This window comes from Pteronotus mesoamericanus, unplaced genomic scaffold (assembly GCF_021234165.1).
Source record: "Pteronotus mesoamericanus isolate MK-2021 breed Mesoamerican mustached bat unplaced genomic scaffold, CSHL_Meso_final contig_56, whole genome shotgun sequence".
In the NCBI taxonomy this organism is placed as follows: domain Eukaryota; kingdom Metazoa; phylum Chordata; class Mammalia; order Chiroptera; family Mormoopidae; genus Pteronotus; species Pteronotus mesoamericanus.
Genome location: NW_026555201.1, coordinates 20,137,897 through 20,156,018, shown reverse-complemented (window position 1 = coordinate 20,156,018; position 18,122 = coordinate 20,137,897). Strand labels below are relative to the sequence as shown.

General features: G+C 40.3%; 1 protein-coding gene and 1 long non-coding RNA gene across 2 annotated transcripts in view; one reads left to right on the top strand and one right to left on the bottom strand.

Annotated features, from left to right (window-relative positions):
- Nucleotides 1-7,331: 7,331 nt before the first annotated feature.
- Nucleotides 7,332-9,374, bottom strand: MYF6 (myogenic factor 6). The gene is made up of 3 exons (XM_054580157.1): nt 8,594-9,374; nt 8,216-8,306; nt 7,332-7,979 (listed from the first exon to the last, which is right to left on the bottom strand). Exons 1-3 carry the CDS (start codon nt 9,110-9,112, stop codon nt 7,861-7,863), a joined length of 729 nt encoding a protein of 242 aa, XP_054436132.1. The 5' UTR covers nt 9,113-9,374; the 3' UTR covers nt 7,332-7,860.
- A 264-nt stretch (nt 9,375-9,638) lies between these two features.
- Nucleotides 9,639-18,122, top strand: part of LOC129075915 (uncharacterized) — a 31,035-nt gene continuing 22,551 nt past the window's right edge. The window contains exon 1 of the long non-coding RNA XR_008529682.1: nt 9,639-9,728. This is a non-coding gene — a long non-coding RNA (uncharacterized LOC129075915). The remainder of the gene's footprint in view (nt 9,729-18,122) is intronic.

Genomic DNA, 18,122 nt, shown 5'->3' with positions numbered 1-18,122 from the left:
CCTCTGTGGGGAGGCTGGTGGTGCACCTGGACAGCAGCGAGGGGAATACGGGAGAAACTGGAGCCTGGTGCCTCTGTGGGCAGGCAACCCCCGGGCGGAGCTCCCAGGTCCGAGCGCTCTGGTAATTAACAAGGGCAGACGCCTAGCGGCCTGGGTCCGCCTCGCTGGGGTTAGGGCTCTTTATATATTCTTGGGGGACGGAGGCCGGCCCCAGTGGCCGAGCACTATTAGCATATCCCACCGCAACCCCCGCCGGGGCTGTCTGGGCAAACCTCCGCCTTCCCTCTAGAGACAATTTGCTGTTTACTGCCCCTTCTGACGCTAATGGTTTTACTGCATTTCTGCGGGGGCGGGGGATGGACCCCCGCCCCCCTCATTTGCACTCTCTAGATTAAAGAGTGTCACAAACAAAAGAAATCCAATCTTTTGCCATTTTTGACACAATTAAAAAGTATTATTAATAATTAGGACTTCACCAAAAGCCCACCTGCCCTCCCAATCCTGGACGTGAGAAATCACCTTATTTTTAATATTTGTTCTCTTTTTCATGAACTTTAGTTATCTCAGGATTTTTATTTTTTATTTTTTGGCAGTGGACTGGAATAGCGGTTGCTATAAACTTAAAGTGACACTTTCATCTTGGAGTGAATCTAGACTGTTTACAAAAGCCTTCCTGTTCTGAGCAAATCGTCATTTTCTAAGTCCTATGTTATTGGGGAATAGGCGGGAAAAGTGCTCTCTTACTGTGTCTATTCATCCAAAAGGAGGTGGGCTCAAAAGGCCAGGTGATGGGGAAAGTACTCCCTTCCTTTGCCCCTTTTGCACGTGTTGACTGGGCGCCTCCTCCTTCGTACCCGGGCCTTTGCTAGACCCCAAGCGGGCCCAGGATCCACAGCCGCATCTCTAAGGTTTGCATTCGAAGAAACGCAGTTTTAAAAGGCGAACTCCCTTTCTGGGGCGCGTCTCCTGTCTCTCTTCTCCCTCTCCTTCTGCACCGCCCTGCCATTTAGACAGACTAAACAGCCAAGCAGGGCTTTGGGGTCGCTAATTTTCTGCTTTCAGGCAAACTAACACCGTTACAGATGCATCCCAGCTGCCGGCACAGCAATCCTTCTGGGCGCGTGTAAAATTTCCAACTCAAACCCTGAGTAACTTCACACACTCCCGCGACAAAAGCTTCCAGAGAAGCAATTGTAGCAGGGTCTTTGGAACTTTGGTGGGTAGAAGGCGAAAGGGAGGGCTGTCATTTAAGCAAGAGTGAATTGATTAATCAGCTTTTTGCCAATCCTCCTTGGCTCTTAACCCATTTCCATATTGCTTGAGGTGGGAGAGTGCTGCTACCTGTAGGAAAAGAGATTACTTAAGGTTTACACAAACAGACTAAAGTAGTCTGAGGTTTTTGACCAGGAGAAATTGTGCTCTCAACTCTATCTATGGTCACCCAGTACAGTCAGTGTAGTGGCTCCAAGGTTACTGGGGGGAGCGGTGGCTCTTCTCTGTTACTTTTCTGTGAAATCATTTTTTAAAAGCAAATTTGACTGGCTGAGCCCAGGGTTGCAGGGGCCAGAGAAGTGCTCGCTTTTCAGGGTGAGATCTGTTCTCCAGAGGGAAGGCCATGGAAACCAGGGGTAGGAGAGCGTCAGTCGCTAAGGTTTGCTGCAAGGTGCTGGTTGCAGTCCCCTCTCTGGGGCTTTGTCATCCCTCAGGCGAAGGCACCGCTACCACCACCCTTTGAAAATCAGTCTCCCTTTCACACCACTGGCTGCTTAATTGCCTGGCCAGTGGAAAATCCATCTGCACCTTATTTAGAACTATTAACAAGTAGATGCCTTTGAAATGAATACAGTACCCAGGGCTACACACCAGATAAAAGAGTCAAGTTCCTAAAGGGCCCAGGCGGAATGGAAGGCTGTATCCATGCCTGTAAAAACATTCGAATTTATGTTGCTGCCTCTGAAATACTATAGTGGGGAAATATTCTCACCCAGGAATTCTCAGCCAAATCCCACAGGTTCTGGCCAGCAGCAATACTAGTACTTTCTCTGGACACGGAGTTCAGACATTAGCACACTGGCCGCAGCTAAATAGGGTTACGTGCAGATTTATGATTTGGCCTTTCAGATGATTTCTTTCAGCGGGCACCTAATGTGCTTTGTATTCAGCCCTTCAGTGTGGGGTATTTGTAGCAAACAATTAAGATTTTTTAATCTGCCAACCATGTTCTCAACCCTTCCCATAATATTCACTCATTTACTCCTTCCAACTGATACTATGGGAATTATTTGTTATTAGATCCACTTTTTTTTTTTTTTTTTTAAAGAGGGTAATCAAACTTCAGCGGGTGGGGAGGTAATTTGGCCCAGGCCACGAAGTATTGGAAACTAAGCATTCTTTTGTCTAACTTGCGTTCTTAAATGAGAATTTTGTTTGTTTCCTTTTTCTTTCATTCGGGGACAGTGCTCCTGCTTTGCGCTGGGGAGCAGAAACTCGCAAAACCTGGGTCGGGGACGTCTTTCCTGCGGTCCGGGTCCCGGGAAGACGCTGTCGCTCAGGAGGCTCTGTGAGTAACGGTAATTCTCAGAGGTTAGTGCTGTCTTTGGTAAGGTGATCTCAAAACAAATTTACCAGAGTGCCGCGGGCGAGTGGAACTAAAGAAGCCAAGGAAACACAAGCGCCGGGCGGCTTAATAGGACCTCTTTTGGGGGAAACACGGACCAGGGTTGAGGACCTTGGGACTTGAGTGCTGCAGATAGGATTTCGGAGCACCAAAGTCGAAAACCGAGACAAAACTTTTAAACCGCTGTCGGGGGCGAGAGGAGAAAGAGAAAAAAAATGGGAGGCGGTGTACAAAGGAAGGCAGCGCCTCAAAGATACTTAGGGTGCCCCATTTCAGAAGAGGGTCCCCCGCTCTTTTCCGAGGGGAGAGAGTGTGAGAGGAAGATAGGAAATTGGGTGAGCGATACAGAGAAACAATTTTTTTTCCCCCCTGAATGGGGAAGTTGAAGAGAGAAGTATGGAAAAATTAAGAATCAGCTTTAGAAGATCTGCTGGTTACCTGATTGCTCTCTTTTACTCAGAATCAGATGAGATTCTGGCTTTTGTTCCTCACAGGAAAGAATAAAAATACAATCTGTTTTCTGCTATTTTTCCAGAGAAGTGGACTTCTCGTACACTCAGAAAACTCACATGTATTTAATATGTAAGCAGGTTGTTAGAAATGCTGTCCCAAAACTGCTAAGAAAGACTCAGAACAGGCAGATGAAGGGAAGAAAACCAAGCTACGGCTTGGTGTTGTAAATGAATGTTCACCAAGGTTCCAGTGAAGTAGTCAGATAATTTAATTTTTTAAATTTACATTCTACAAAAAAATAAATGCATGTTTGATTTTCTTACAAGTCAGACTTATAAGCAGATTTTAATTGCATAGACCTTTAAGTAATCATCAATCTGCTTTTTCCCTTTTTTCTTTTTTTAAGAGAACCTATTTTAGTTTAAGCATTATGGAAACAATCCTAGTGTTGATGGACAGATCACACCAGCAAAATGATGCTCAAAGGTCCCTTTTCTAGTAAAACAGGCCTACCTTAGGAATCCTGCATGCTTCCCTTAGTTGAAGAAGCAAATATACCTAGAAAGATAAGTCCATTTCAATTCACTTGTGTCTCTACTCGAGACCTTTATCAACTCTTGGACAAAGGGAGTTGTTCGAGAGATTTTTGCTTATTATATGTGACTTCACAATGTGCTAAACAATTTCAAACTGTTATTAGCTCTGGGAACCAGGCACACCTAAGTAAACACATTAGTACCTGCCAAAGCTGCTGGAAGAATTTGTGGAGAAGACAGCTGAGGAAGACATTGGCTTCTGCCTGAATTCGAAGACTCCCAGGAGAGATCAAAGGCCTGAGTAAGAACTTTCAGCAGCCTTGAGAGTAGAGAAAGTAGCCAGTTCTTGCAACATTAACTTTGTTCCAGCAACATGGCATAGCCCTTCATAGGCTGACTCTGAACTAGGTTTACAAAATTGCTTTTTTTCAGAATAAAACATCTAGGACCTAGGGTCATCTTTTGTAACACTTTTTTTGAGTTTAAGGGAGTCACTGGAGGGGTCTGTTGGAAAATGTCTTGATGATGTGTCTCTTTGAGGAAATACCATGTTACTGCTAATTTACTAATGCACTAAATTAGGAAATGAGATATGCAAAGTTTAAATTAAAATATTTAAAAAATACTGTTTCAGATAATAGTGTTCTGGGAGGAAGATTTTGAGATGAATAAATAAGTATTATTAAGAAAAATCACAAATAAATACATTGTAACTTCAAGTCAAAAATATCTTAAGACTAGAAGTTACCGTAGTAACCCAAGACTTCTCTGGTCATCTCAAGAGTAGATGGGGACACTGAATTTCAGCACCATGCTCCCAACCTCAAACACATGAAAGAGCCCCCTTCTCCCCCCAAAAAAGTTTATATTAGACATAAGTGGATTTTCACTACTTTCAGGCTTGGAATTCAATGATTCAGGTGTCATGATTAAAGTTAGAGAAAGCTGACATTTCATGTTTAACAAATCATATCTATAGTAATATAAAAAAGAAAACCACTCATTATTTCATATACAATAACTGTATACTCGCCTCTGGGAAGAGGCTCAGTTTAAATCCCAAATTGCTTATCTTTACCAAGTTATTATATCTTGATTTTTTTGCTTCCCTGGCCTTGTTTGTTTTGGCTTTGGCCTTAGTAAAGATTATCATCATTAATATCCAATAAAAACATTTTAATTGCAAACACACCATGGATTTCATTGGAAAGCCTAACATGTAAGCTACAGCAATAGAGGTCACATGAAGTCTTTGGGAAATATTTGCTCTATTTAACGAATAGAATTCTATAGGCAAACCTATTATAAACAATTGCTCAAGTTACTCAGCTAGGGGAGAGAGAGAGGATTTCGTTTGCAAAGGCTAAATCAGATCTATCGGCAAATAAAGTCCATGAATTGATAAAAGCATTCTGCTACTGAGCTGTTAAACACAAATTTTATAAGTATATGTGCAATCATAAAGTGAATTGACTGAGTTCACTCAGTTATAATATATGATTTCACTGTGACATGAATCTGATTTTAAAAATTATAGGCGTGTGTATATACACATATTTCAGGGAAAGCCTCTATTGATTTCCAGGAAAAAATCATAGATTCTTAATAAGCATGATAATCATCATACACACCACCCAGACATATTCCCATATGTTTTGATGGGATAATTTGAAATGCTTTCTCATTTATTTTTAAATTAAATTACTGCTCTAAGGTAAAGTTTACTAGCTAATCACTCTTAAGAGCTTTTGGAAAATAATTGTCAAAGAGAGCATATTATTCTAGACAATAAATGTTTCTTCTTATTTCCCAAGACTTTTTTGGGGGGAGGGGGTGCATGGTGACTGGGAGAACAGGCTGGAAGCCTTTGATATTGCCTGGTTCTGAATCCTGACTTTATACCTACAAGAACCTCTCTGTCCCAAAGATTTCTTTTCTCTAAAATATTAGATGTGACAATAGTGGTGCTTTTCTTGCAGGCTGTTGTAGGATTATATGAGTTAATATGTAAAATGCTACAAATGGCTCACCCATGTCACTGCTGGTCTCATTGTTATTAATGCTTTTCCCAGCCAGAGCCTGCAAAGGCTGGTTCTGAAGGAACTGTGGCATTTGATGGAAGAAAAGGCTCCTGATGGTCAGTTGATATTTACTAATGAGAAATAAAGAGAGCTGACATTGGGTGTTTATTTTGTGCCCTCTTTTGGCTAAGCCGTTTACATGGGTTATCTCAGGGAATCTTGACAACCCAGGGGGCTGAGCACTGTTTCTGTCGTCCCCATTATTTTATAAATGAAGAAATGGATGGAGAGAGGAGGAGTTACAGTCCACGTCTACCTAGCAGCAGCCTGGATTCAGTCTGGGTTGTCAGTGCCCACGGAGATGTTTGGATCCACTAACAGTCCCATTTGCTCTTCTCAACGCTTTGAGAGGGATTGCATGCCAATGTTAGTTTCCTCTGTGAAACGTTATGCATTTTAAAAGTGTTTTAGGAGAAATTAGATTTATGCAGACACTCAGAAAACCAAGTATTTAACGGTCATCCTCCGGAAGAGGACTTTTGAGACGGAAAGGGGGCAAGGTACCGCTCCGTGCCTGAAGGGGGCGCTGCCTGTGGCGGTATCTGGAACTTCTGTGTCGGGCAACAGGAAAGTCCAGAATGGAAGATTTAGAAAGCAAGGCTGGGCTGAGAAATACCCAACTGGATTTGATATTCACATTTTGAACTGAGAACTAGCGGGGGGAGGGGGGCGCGGGGAAGAGGGAAAGTAGAAGTGCTTGTGTGTGTCAGGGGGAGGATAGGGGAGTCAAATGGAAGGGGCCGTTTACAGAATGCAAGAGAGAAGTAATTCCAGAGGAACGGCTTGCCCCTCTCCTCTGCTTTACTTCCCACTGTGATTCTTGGTGGTCGTTTCTTCCTGAGGTTACAGGATAAACAAACCTGGCACACGTTGTAAAATCCTCACCCTGAGGAGCTCCTGGGGCTTCAGGCTCTCTGGGGCTTTGCTATTTGGCCCAGCTAAGAGGTTTCATGTGTGTTGTTGTTGTCCTTTGCCCTCAACCATTTAACCCTTCCCTCTCTTGAGGCAACCTTTCCTCCCAAGAAACCCACCCACCTCAACAGACAGATTGTCCCCTTCTTTTATCTTTCTATTTGGAAAACTAACCCAGGCCACAGAGGCCTTAATATTCCAGTCTTCCAGCCATCAGTCTAGTTCAAGAAAACTGGGCAGGGGCCCAGAGGCCTGGCTGGGAGGCCAGTGCGGCTCCTGGGGACCCCACATGAATGCTTTTTCATCGAGGTCTGGGCCTGGAAAGTCAAAGAGGCAAAGTAATTTGGGAAAAATTAGCTGAAGATCTTTTAGAAAAATAAACGAAGTGTTTTTGTGTGGCAATTTCTTGCAACAATGAGATTTTACTGGATTGAAAATTCAGTTGTTAACTTTGGGTGAACAAATCTCACCCAGAGCTCCAGGTATAAAATAGAAAGAGAAAGTATGCTGATACAAGGAAAGAGGACATTTTTTTCTCTTGGATATTCTTCACTTATAGAAAAGTGAACAGTGTAACTCAGACATACGGGAAACTGCCCACTCTTCCTTCAAACTGGCCTTTAAGAAAAACCCAAATAAATGGGCTTGTGTGATGTCTAAATTAAAATATGGCTCTCTTAATGTACACATGCCTCAAACATATTTTTTCATCTGAATCAAAATAGGACCAACTTTATTCATATAGAAATTTATTTTTTAGTATTACAATACCAGGATCCTCTCACATTGTATATACAATAAGTCTGTCACTTTACAGTTAAAATATATTTCTTAGGTTTACATATAAAATGAAAGTACTAAGATTATTTACAAAAATACATTCAATGCTACTAACAGTTATATTAAACGTTCCCACTTTGTTTTAGACAGGAATGAACTTTTGATCATGGCACAAAGAAACACCGTGATAAAAGTAAATATAGTACAAAACCAACCAAACAGAAAACAAAGTAAGGCTGCTAGACCTAAACCACTCGCTGTCCCAAGAAAATTAAAGCCTAAAGCCAAAAGGCTTTTACATCTGAGCCTACACAACAGTTTCCGAGAAGTTTTTTTGTGACTCTCTCCTTCCCTTTCATAAACTCCTGGGTCTGGGTTCCTAAACATTAATGTAACGTGACCTAATCCAAAGGATTAGGCGAAGGAGGGAGGGTGGGATCTTCCTGCTGCGCTGAACATCCAGAACGAACATCATCTCGAGTTACTTCTCCACCACCTCTTCCACGCAGGGGAGTTTGCGCTCCTCCGAGGAAATACTGTCCACGATGGAAGAAAGGCACCGAAGGCTGCTCGAGGCCGACGAATCAATGCTTGCCCCTCCTGAACGCAGAAAACACACAAACATAGCACCCAAGGAAGGCAGAGGAGGCAGCTGTGCGCCCTACTCGAGGCCTCTTAGGCAACTGAGGAGCACAGGGTGTCCGCGCGCGAAAAGAGGGCACTTTTTCCTGGGCGCGTTCCTGTTCTGGCTCTGAGCCTTTTCCGCCCGGAGCAAGCAACCAGCCCCCTCCCGGGGTGCTCCCTAGTAGAGCCCAGAGCCCTCACTTTTACTTTACCTTCCTTTGCAGTTATTACGAGCCCCCTGGAATGATCCGAAACACTTGGCCACTGGGAGCTGCAGGTGCGCAGGAAATCCGCACCCTCAAGCTGGAGGAAAACCAAGGCGGTAGATTAGGAAAGAAACATGAGTTCCGGGGGTAAGGGGTGCCTTTTTTGGGATGTCTCCCTTGTTTCCTCGGGCCGCGTGCGCATTTCCTGCCTATTACAGGCACCCGGTGTCCATGGGTCACTGGGGGTTCATTAGACAGGGAGCGGGAGGGGCGGACGAGGAAGGGGGACGGGATAAAGGAGACCAACCAGCTGGATGTTAAAGCCCCAAGGAAAGCGTCTAATCAGACTTTGCATTCCCCTGCCCGGGCAGCATCTGGGCTTACATTCTCTTGCTTGGGTCTGTAGTTGAAGGGGTCTACCCCTAGCTCCTGCATTTTCTCCTGCTGATCCAGCCGGTGCAGCAGGTCCTGCAGCCGCTCAATGTAGTTGATGGCGCTCCGCAGAATCTCCACCTTGGGCAGCCTCTGGTTGGGGTTGGCCACAGTCCGCCGCTTGAGCGCCTCGAAGGCCTCGTTGATTTTCTTTAGCCGTCTCCTCTCGCGCAGGGTGGCGGCTTTCCGTCTGTCGGTGGGGGCAGATTTTCTCTTGCAGGTCTTACAAGCCCAGATCAGACATTGGCCGGGACAGTGGGGAGGCTGTAGGCCTGGGGGCGCCAGGACATGTTCCTCTCCGCTGCTGTCGCTCCCGGCTTCTGGGGGCATTTGGTCCTGGCAGGGGGATAGGGTACCATCACTCCCTGGGTACAAAGGAGAGCCCTCTGCCACTTCTAATGGCTGTAGGGTAACATTTTCCCCGTCCAAGTAAAAGAAATAGGAGCCAGTTTCAAAAAGGTCCATCATCATGTTCTCCTCCTTGGCCTCTGACTCCGTCTGAGCTGGGTGATGGGCTCAAAAACCCAGAGGAACCACCCAGATGGCATTTAATTAGTGCGGTGACATAAGTCGCCCCAGCTTTATATATAGTAGCTCCTGAAACTCAATCCAACTTTTAGCTGTCATGGAGCATCAGCCTCCCGATGTGGTTGCAGCCAGTGCTCTCTAGAACAGTTAGTGTGAAAGAAAACTGAGAGGTGTCACCTCCAGAATGATGTGACACTCTATATGCAGAATAGGTTAAAACAAAATACACAGAGAGAATACCACAATTTAAATAGAGCGCTGGATGTTTCCATTAGGGACAGTTTAAATGGTAACCTGCTTACAGGACAACTTCAAAACAACTGGGGATTAACATGGCCCAGTCCCCTCCCCCAGGCTCATCTGAGTTCTAAGTATAGACCCATGATGAGAGATTTCAAAGGCAATAGCCATTGCTCCAAAATAGCCCGGTTAATATTTGCAGAGTGGTTCAGTTCTTTTCTCTCCTGTCTGTCAAAAAGATGCTATTCCTGTGATTAAAACCATTACAGTCCTTCAAAGGTTTTACATGACTTTCAGGCTTCAGCCTCAGTAGCAGCAGGTAAATCTCTTTCCTCTCTTTTAATAAGGCTGTAAGATGATTTGGGAGCTGAAGAGGGTGGCTGGAGGGTGCTCAGATTACTCCAACTGCTATTTTTTTTTTGAGGGGTGGCAATCAGAATCTGAATTCTGTGTCCCTGTATGGTGGAATACTAGTACCTATGAGGTAAGGGAGCGGGGGTACAGAGGGTGTGAATGCAATACATGTAATAGCTTCTGCTTATGAGTAGCTTTTGGTGGAAACAAAACTCACACCAAAGCTAGATGATGTTTCAGGATTCACTGTGGCCCCCACTCCAACGTGCCTCTGTTATGGCTCCTGTTCTACGCCCTGTGCTCACAGCTTTCTCATTGGTGTACTCATTGTCCACTGACTCCAGATTAGATGTTTCATTGGATTCAGATGAAAAAATTAGCAACTGAGGCACAAGCCAGAAAATAGAATTTTTAATTAGAGTTTCCTTATGGTCCAAGACACACAAGTATGGTGGTTGGGGAGCTGATACAATATAGGGATGAAGGGCAAGGGCCCTAGAGTCCTTTGAGTCCTGGCTCAGTTCATTTCTATTTATGTGTGCACAGGTAAGCACTAGATCTCAGTTTCTTCAAGATAATAGCAGTTGCCTAACAGAACTTTGGTGATGATTTGATCAAATGATATGCATGTGAGACATATAGCCTATATTAACTGCTTGATGAATGCTAGTGCATAAGGCTATGTCAGGGCTAAGACCATGTCTTATGAGGGAAATAAAGCACAGCAATTGAAGAGGCTTTTCTGCTCTTTTCTTTTTTTCCCTTTCTTTATTGTATTCTTTTCTTTCATTTCTCTTTTGTCTTTTTGTTCCTTTCATTTATTTTTCTCTTTTCTTTTTGTTCCTTTTATTTTCCTTTCCTTTTTTCTCCTAGAGTTCTGGAAGAACCCACTCTACCAATAAGTGGGCTTTGGAATGGCAGTCAACTTTGGTTTTGGCCTTTATAGTCAGAAAAACTAGATAGAATCCAAAGGTGTTTTTATTCCACCTCGATATGCTCGATATAACTTCATTTTTTAGATGAGGAGAGTGACTACAATGCCAAGAATCAATGGTCAGAGAATGTAGGAATGAGCTACATTTTCAACTCAAGTTGCTGATTCTAGAAAATAATTCTTCATAGTCCCATTATTATTTTTATATTGTTGATTTTTAGAGAGAGAGAGGGGGAGAGAGAGAGAAAGATTTGTTGTATTACTTATCTGTGCATTCATTGTCCCTGACTGGGGATTGAACTTGCAGCCTTGGGGTATCTGGACAACACTCTAACAAACTGAGCTACCTGACCAGGACCCGCAGTCTCTTTCAATTGAGCCACAGAAGTGAGGTGTTAAACTGACATTTGGGGCTGTTTTTATGTGTTTGTTGTGTAGCTGAGTAATTCTTAATCAAGTTCGAGAATCATTTTTAGGTTTTTGGAAAAGTAGGAAGCATTCGGAAGCATAGTAGGAAGCCAATATTTCGTTTGTGAGATTTTTTCCTATTTTCACCAGTCCGCTGGCTGCAGTGATGCCAGCAGTTAAGACAGCAGGTTGGAGGCTCCAACAATGCAGAGCGTTGTCTAACATCCATTATGGAAAGTTACCCTGTGTTCTTAACCACACTCTATGGTGCATGTCATAATGTGAGGATAACTTGGAAAGTCTTATTTAACCAATACAATTATACCATATTTGCAAAGATGACTAATACAATAATAACTAAAATTCAACATTTTTGGGGTACCTACTAAGTGCCAGATAGTGTCCTGGATGTTAAGGAAAAAGCAGTGAAAAATGATCCCTTTCCTCATGGAGTCTGAGTCTAAAAGGGTGAGTGCAATTGACTAAGATATTAAACAGAGTGGGGTGGGGGAGAAGTAGCCCTAGAACCGGGATATGGACAGCCTGGATTTTAATCTTTCAAGGCCTGTGAGAATTTCGTCAATCCACTATCTCAAATTCTCAGTTTTTTTAATCCACAAAATTGATACAATGGTGAAAGACATCATACTCTCAAAGGCCATAATGAATATAAAGTTTTTAAAAATGTGAGATCACTTCAAAAATGTTGCATACTCTATGAAAGTACTTTTATTAATGCAGTTAATATATAGAAAAATGAGATAGGAAAACTTTTGCTACTAAGGAATTTTGTTGCATGGATAATAGAAGCAACATGTAAGGTGTTACCATTTTTAGACTCACCACTGACTGTAAGACATGTCAGATAGATGAGAGAATCTGCCCATTATGAACTGCTAGAGAATAGGAAAGTGTGTTCTTTCTCCTTTATTTCCCCCTCATTCAAGAGAGACCGCTGGAGAAACAGTAAGTTCAATATGTAGAAAGAGTAGAAAAAAGTAGGAAAATCTCTGAGGTGCTGATTAAGAGTAACCTTTCAGGCTGAGGTGACATTTCTTTGTGTGTATTCAACCTGCACTGTTGTATTTTCATTTCTTATTAAATTGCAAAGCCTCTTCCCAACATTCTGTAGAATTTAGACGAGTAAAATTAGTGTTGTTGTTCATTTTGGTCTAAAAAGACATTTCTCTCTGTTGTTATCTTAGGGTAGAAATGGGAGAAGAGAAAAAAGGAAATGCGGCTTGGGAAATAACCATCCTTTATGAGATTAGGTAACAGGAAAATATGCAATGATTCCAAACAACAAACTAGTGAACTCTTGGAACTCAAACTGTTTGTAAAATGTGAGATGCCTGTAACTGTAATCACATTATTTCTCGGTGGGACCTGCAAGCCACAGACCTTGACAAGTGGTCAAAATGGGTTCATGTGAACTGAAATCCTGGAGGCTTTAAATAATGCAAATACATTTTTAAGAATTATGGGAAAAGCAGATCATAATGAGAGAATAATAATATTAACCATCAATAAATCAACTTTGGGGGCCTAGAGTTCATTCATAACAAAATCTGAAATTAGGTGAGTGATTGAATTGAGTTTTCAAATAGTTTCTCACCCCATTGGTCTTACTTCATACTTAGTTATTTCTAAATTCATTTTCTTTCCATCATCTCCACAAAAGTTTGAATATGCCCGTTTCTCTCCTTGAGAAGGAGTGGGAGGGAAAGGATTACGGCTCTTTTAGTCAGTGGTGGATTTTAGCTCTGAGCCTTTGGGAAAGTGGTGTATGTGATGGAAAAGCAGAGCTTTGGAGTAAGACAGAGTTGAAGTTCTAGCCATTCTTAATTATATGTGCCAAGCCTCTTTATAAGAGGTCAAATGGCACAAAAGAGCAATGTATGTATATAATCCATACATCATTGGCTTGTTGTTAGCATAAAGTGAAATAATATATGTTGAGTTCTTGACATGGAATAACTCAACAAACGTTAATTCTCGTCCTTCCCCGATTCAATTCATAAGGCATCTAATTGAAATAGCTATAATGAATTAACTGAAAAACTAGATCTGATGAGACATGTATTTAAAATATATTTAGTTATTTGTGTTAATGGTATAATGGAAGCACAAACAGTGACTTAAATCATAGTGTTTTGTGTATTTACGCCCTCAACAAATTTTCATTTTACTGGGGGACAGACACTAATTTAAAAACCACACAAAGAAGTAACTAAGCTGGGAACTTAGGAGGAAAAGAATGTGGTTTTATATGACTATTAACAATAAAGAGTTTCTCATGAATGGGAAGCTTGGAAAAGAGGACAAAAGTTCCTGGGATGTTAGGTTTGTATTTTTGGCTAGCAAAGTGGAACCTTCTTAGCAAACCTGTGGACTGAGACAGTGAGAGTGATATGGAAGCTCAGGGAAGAAATAGACACAGATGAGGGTTTGTCAGAAACCGGCAAAGAGATTTTGGTGGGTTCTATCTAAGGGATATGACTATATCATTGCACAGTTGTCTTCAAAGAAACCAGTTTCAGGGGTAGCTAAGAAAGTAGTACTGAGGGCTAGACAGAAAAATGGTGATAATTTTTCAGTTGTGAAAAGAGAGAGAAGAAAGAAAAAGAAGGCTTTGGGGAGAGGAGGAAAAGGAAATGGCCATAACCTTATCAATTCTGCAGGTAGAAAAAGGATCAACCAGTAAGGCCAGTGAGTGGCCCTAAAGGACAGAAGGTGAAAGAAGGGCCTGCAGACTAAAAGGAAAAATTCAGGAGAATCAGATTGATGCTTTGAACTTGTGGCGGCTAAATGAGTAACATGAACCTATGCACCTGTAATTTACCTAATCTGCAGACGGTTTGTGCCCAGAGATTCCCAAACACTGTGGTAAAAATAGATATGCACTTAAACCGACAGAACATTCCAGTCACTTCAGTGGAGCTGGGGGAGGGGCACGAACCAAGCAGAGGAAAAGGAAAGATTTTAAAGGCAAATCCTTTGCAATCTCCAGCTGGTGGCCCTGAGGAGTTATGCAGAGAAATGAGGCTGCTGTGCAGGAGCCCTTTTAAAACCATCCCAAAGAAATGAGTCTATGATGGGCCAAGGAGGAACCAGGGAAGCTCCTCTTCAGGTCTACCAAGAAATGTATTTTTTGCTCTCTGCTCTCACCCCCTAATTCCGTTCCATTTGGGACTAGAACAATACTTTCACAAAACCCTGTGTTCTGTTCATGTACTAGTTGCAAAATGCTACTTTAGGAGGCTGCTGCTCATTTCGTAGTTTCTAAACATAATTTTCAGGGAAAGGGACAGTGCATGCTCCTCTACCAGCAAGACATTGCTTGGTGCTTAAAAAATGAGGGCCTCTTCATAATTCCTCATTCTTCCCCATTTTTCACTCAAATTTATGAATTTTGAGAGTAAAATTTGTTAACCGGTAGATATTTCCAGGTTAAATTTTGCTTCTAGGTGGGTTACCAACTGGCATAGGTTTGCCTAGGGTACCCAGGAGGTTCAACTTGTGCTCAAAAACTGAGAAAAGCCCAGACAAATCAAAATGTGCTGGTTACCCTGCTTCCCAGAAATATAAGGTAGATGCTATTCACAAATAAGAACAATGAAGAGAGTGCAGGGTATATGAAGTCAACTTTTTCTTTACAAAAATTACGGTGATCCCAAATGCAGGATTTGATGTTAGAGTCAAATTTTAGGTCCAGTTCTGCCACTTGCTAATATTTGTTCTTGGACAAGTTATATAACTTCTCTAAGTCTCAATTAACTAGTCCATAAAGTGGAAATAACATTACCTTATAAGGCTGTTTTAAAGCTTAAAACAATGTCAATGAAACACAATAGGCAGTGTGTAGCACATACTAAATACTCTACACAAATAAATATTATATAATTTAACTTCTGATTGAAGAAAAAAATAATCTATCTTACTTGTTGCCTCAATAAATAGTAGTTTATTTTTTGTTTTCTATATGAACAAAAATTTAATATAATATAATATAATAAATAATATAAATTTTATATTATATGATTTTAAAAATATAAGTATAATACAATATTATGTATATATTGGCCCTGTCAGTTAAAATATTACATAAACATTTTTCCATGTTATATACAACTAATATTTAAAATGTCTAAGATATATAAAATGATTTTTTAATATTGTTTACATCTTTTAAAAACTAAATGAATTGTGATCCAAATTATAGTAGTGTCTGGTGTTACTAGCTTGCTAAGCTAAACAGATGTTTCTAGTATAGAATGGTTAGCCAAGTATTTTGTTACTGCCCTCCAACTGGCTGGTTATGACATATTGTCTAAAATAGTTGGTGCTTTAATGCCTATGTCAGAGCCTACTGTGACAAATAGTCACCACTGTACAAACACATTTATTTCATAGTTTTTCTACCAGTTTGGGAAAAAAGTTGTTTAATCGGACATACACACACATTTTACACTTTTCCAGGTTAGACATTTTTGTCTTCAGACAATACATGTTAGTTTTGAGAATACCAAATGATAGAAAAATACTAAAAGTTATAATATGTTTAAATTATATATAATCTGGAGCTTTTAAAGTAGATGCATTATATGTTTAATATATCAGTAGTCACATAAAAATTAATCATATTAAGTTGTATCTTCCCTGATTTCATGATCTGGGTTAGATGTGATTGGTAAAACTTGCTATGTAATTTTACAATATAATAATGACTGTTTTATTAAACTATGTAAATAGATTTTTATTTTCCTGTATGTAAGCTATTATGATTTAAGATGGTTGTCAATTGGTGCTTTTAGACTATAGAACAAAAAATATATAAATGTCTTATTTTGTAAACTTGTAGTCATTATTTAACTCTAAGAAAAAGTAGCAGGCTCTGTGTTGAAATGCTTTAAATAAGTGATCTAATTACCATATACTTTATGAACTATGTTATATAATTATCTTCATTTTAAAAAGAGAAAAAAACAAAACAAAGAGAAATTAATCTACTTGCCCAAGATCACATGCTTATAAACTAAATCCTGGCTCTGGTAGCAGTGATTTATATAGTCAAAAGATTTTTATTCTGAGCCTCCTTACAGTGACCAATACAAGAATGGTTTTCAATGAAAAATAAAAAAACAAACAAAAACTAGGGCAAATTAATTTAGAAGAACTTTGAGTGCTTATTGCCCACCTGCAGAGTAACTTACATTTTTCTACAAGTGGCCAAAAGAAGCACTATTGATAGCTGCTTTTTTTTTTTTTCCTAGTAGAGTGGCTAAAAGAGGCGGTGTTGATAGCTATTGGCTGAGGTTTGGACCTGAATACTGGCCCACTGGGAAATAATGATGCAATGGTATTTTCCATGTACACTGCCATGTACAGGCAGACTGTCCCAGAAGTCACGAAACTGATGCTCTAATCAAAATGCTTGAAACACATGGCCTATTTCATTATTTAAAAATATGTAGTAATAAGCAATGGGGAAAAGATGGAGTATTTAGCATAATTAAGATAGGGCAAAAGTTGGGTAGAGAGACCATAGTATCCAAGTCTTGAGTTATACAATGCTCCTATAACTTATCTGTCTTATCTGTCTTATCTGTCTCTCTTCCTCTTTAAGTCTATTAAGCCACTTACAGTAGTTACAAGGACTAGAATTGAACAATTTCAACAGATGGAAGGTGTCTAGAACCAATACACAAATACTCTAGACAACTAGTCAAAAGCTATGTGCTATGTGCCATTGAGTAGGCTCTGACTCCTGGCTAGTCTATGAATGACTGATGTCCACAATGTTCAGTTCTCAGCACTCCTACCCAGCTCCTTTTGACTCATTTCTATGTTTCCTTTTATGGAATCAACCCATTTCATATTTGGTCTTCCTCTTTTCCTGCTGCCTTCCATTTTTCCTAGAATTATTGTCTTTTCTAAGAACCCTGCCTTCTGATGATGTGCCAACATAGGACAGCTTTTGTTTTGTTAATTTTGCCTTCCAGCCATGTTTCAGGTTTAATTTGCTCTAATACGGACCTGTTTGTCTTTCTCGTGGTCCAGTTTATCTGCAGAACCTTCTTCTAACACTATATTTCAGATGAAATAGTTTTTCCTGCCTATCAGCCTTCTTCACAACTTTCACATCCAGACATAGTAATTGGGAATAAGAGGGTGTGGATGAGCCTAGCTTTGATCTCTAATGACACATCTTTGCTCAAAGGCTATAACTCACCTATAATCTATTGGGCAGCCATGGCTTTAATTTATATAGTCTAATATGGATTTCACCAATGAGTGGTTAATATAAAAACCTGAATATTGTGTGTCTCAGATGATTAGGGGATTTGATTCTTAATCCATCCCTTCTTGTGTTGACAAGCATAAGCCACACCTACTTTATCTACATCTAATGTTTTCTAAGTCATTTACTTTTATATTTAGTTTCATATATTCTCCTTGTTTCTTCCTCTATTCTGTATTGTAGAATTGAGTAATCTTAAATAACAGAAAATATATATTTTTATACGCTTGTCAACTGGAACTGTTATTTCTTGATTTTTAGTTTTTTAACTAATTTGTTTGAATTATTTAACATAAGTCTGTCTCTATAAGGTTTAATTTTCTCTAATTTCTATTTGCCTCTGTCCATCCTTTGTTCTTTGCTTATTTTTGAAAGTTGATATTTTACTTATTTATAATCCCCAAACCCTAACCTATATTCCACATGTAATTTATGTACTTACTGAAAAAAAGTTATCCCTTACTATAATCCTTCTTGGATTTTTAGATTTCATGTTATGTTACAAGTATTGATATGGTTAACTCTTGAGTGATAGGTCCAAATTTATTTTATCACATCTGTATTTTGTATTCATTATATATGTATTTTAATTTCAAGATAAACTTTCTCTTGAAAAAGTACATCATCTAAAATGTTTTTTTTAAATTAATGACTTTTTTCTAAGGAGCAGTTTTACTCAGAGACACAGACAATGTTATGGTGGATACCAAAAGGAA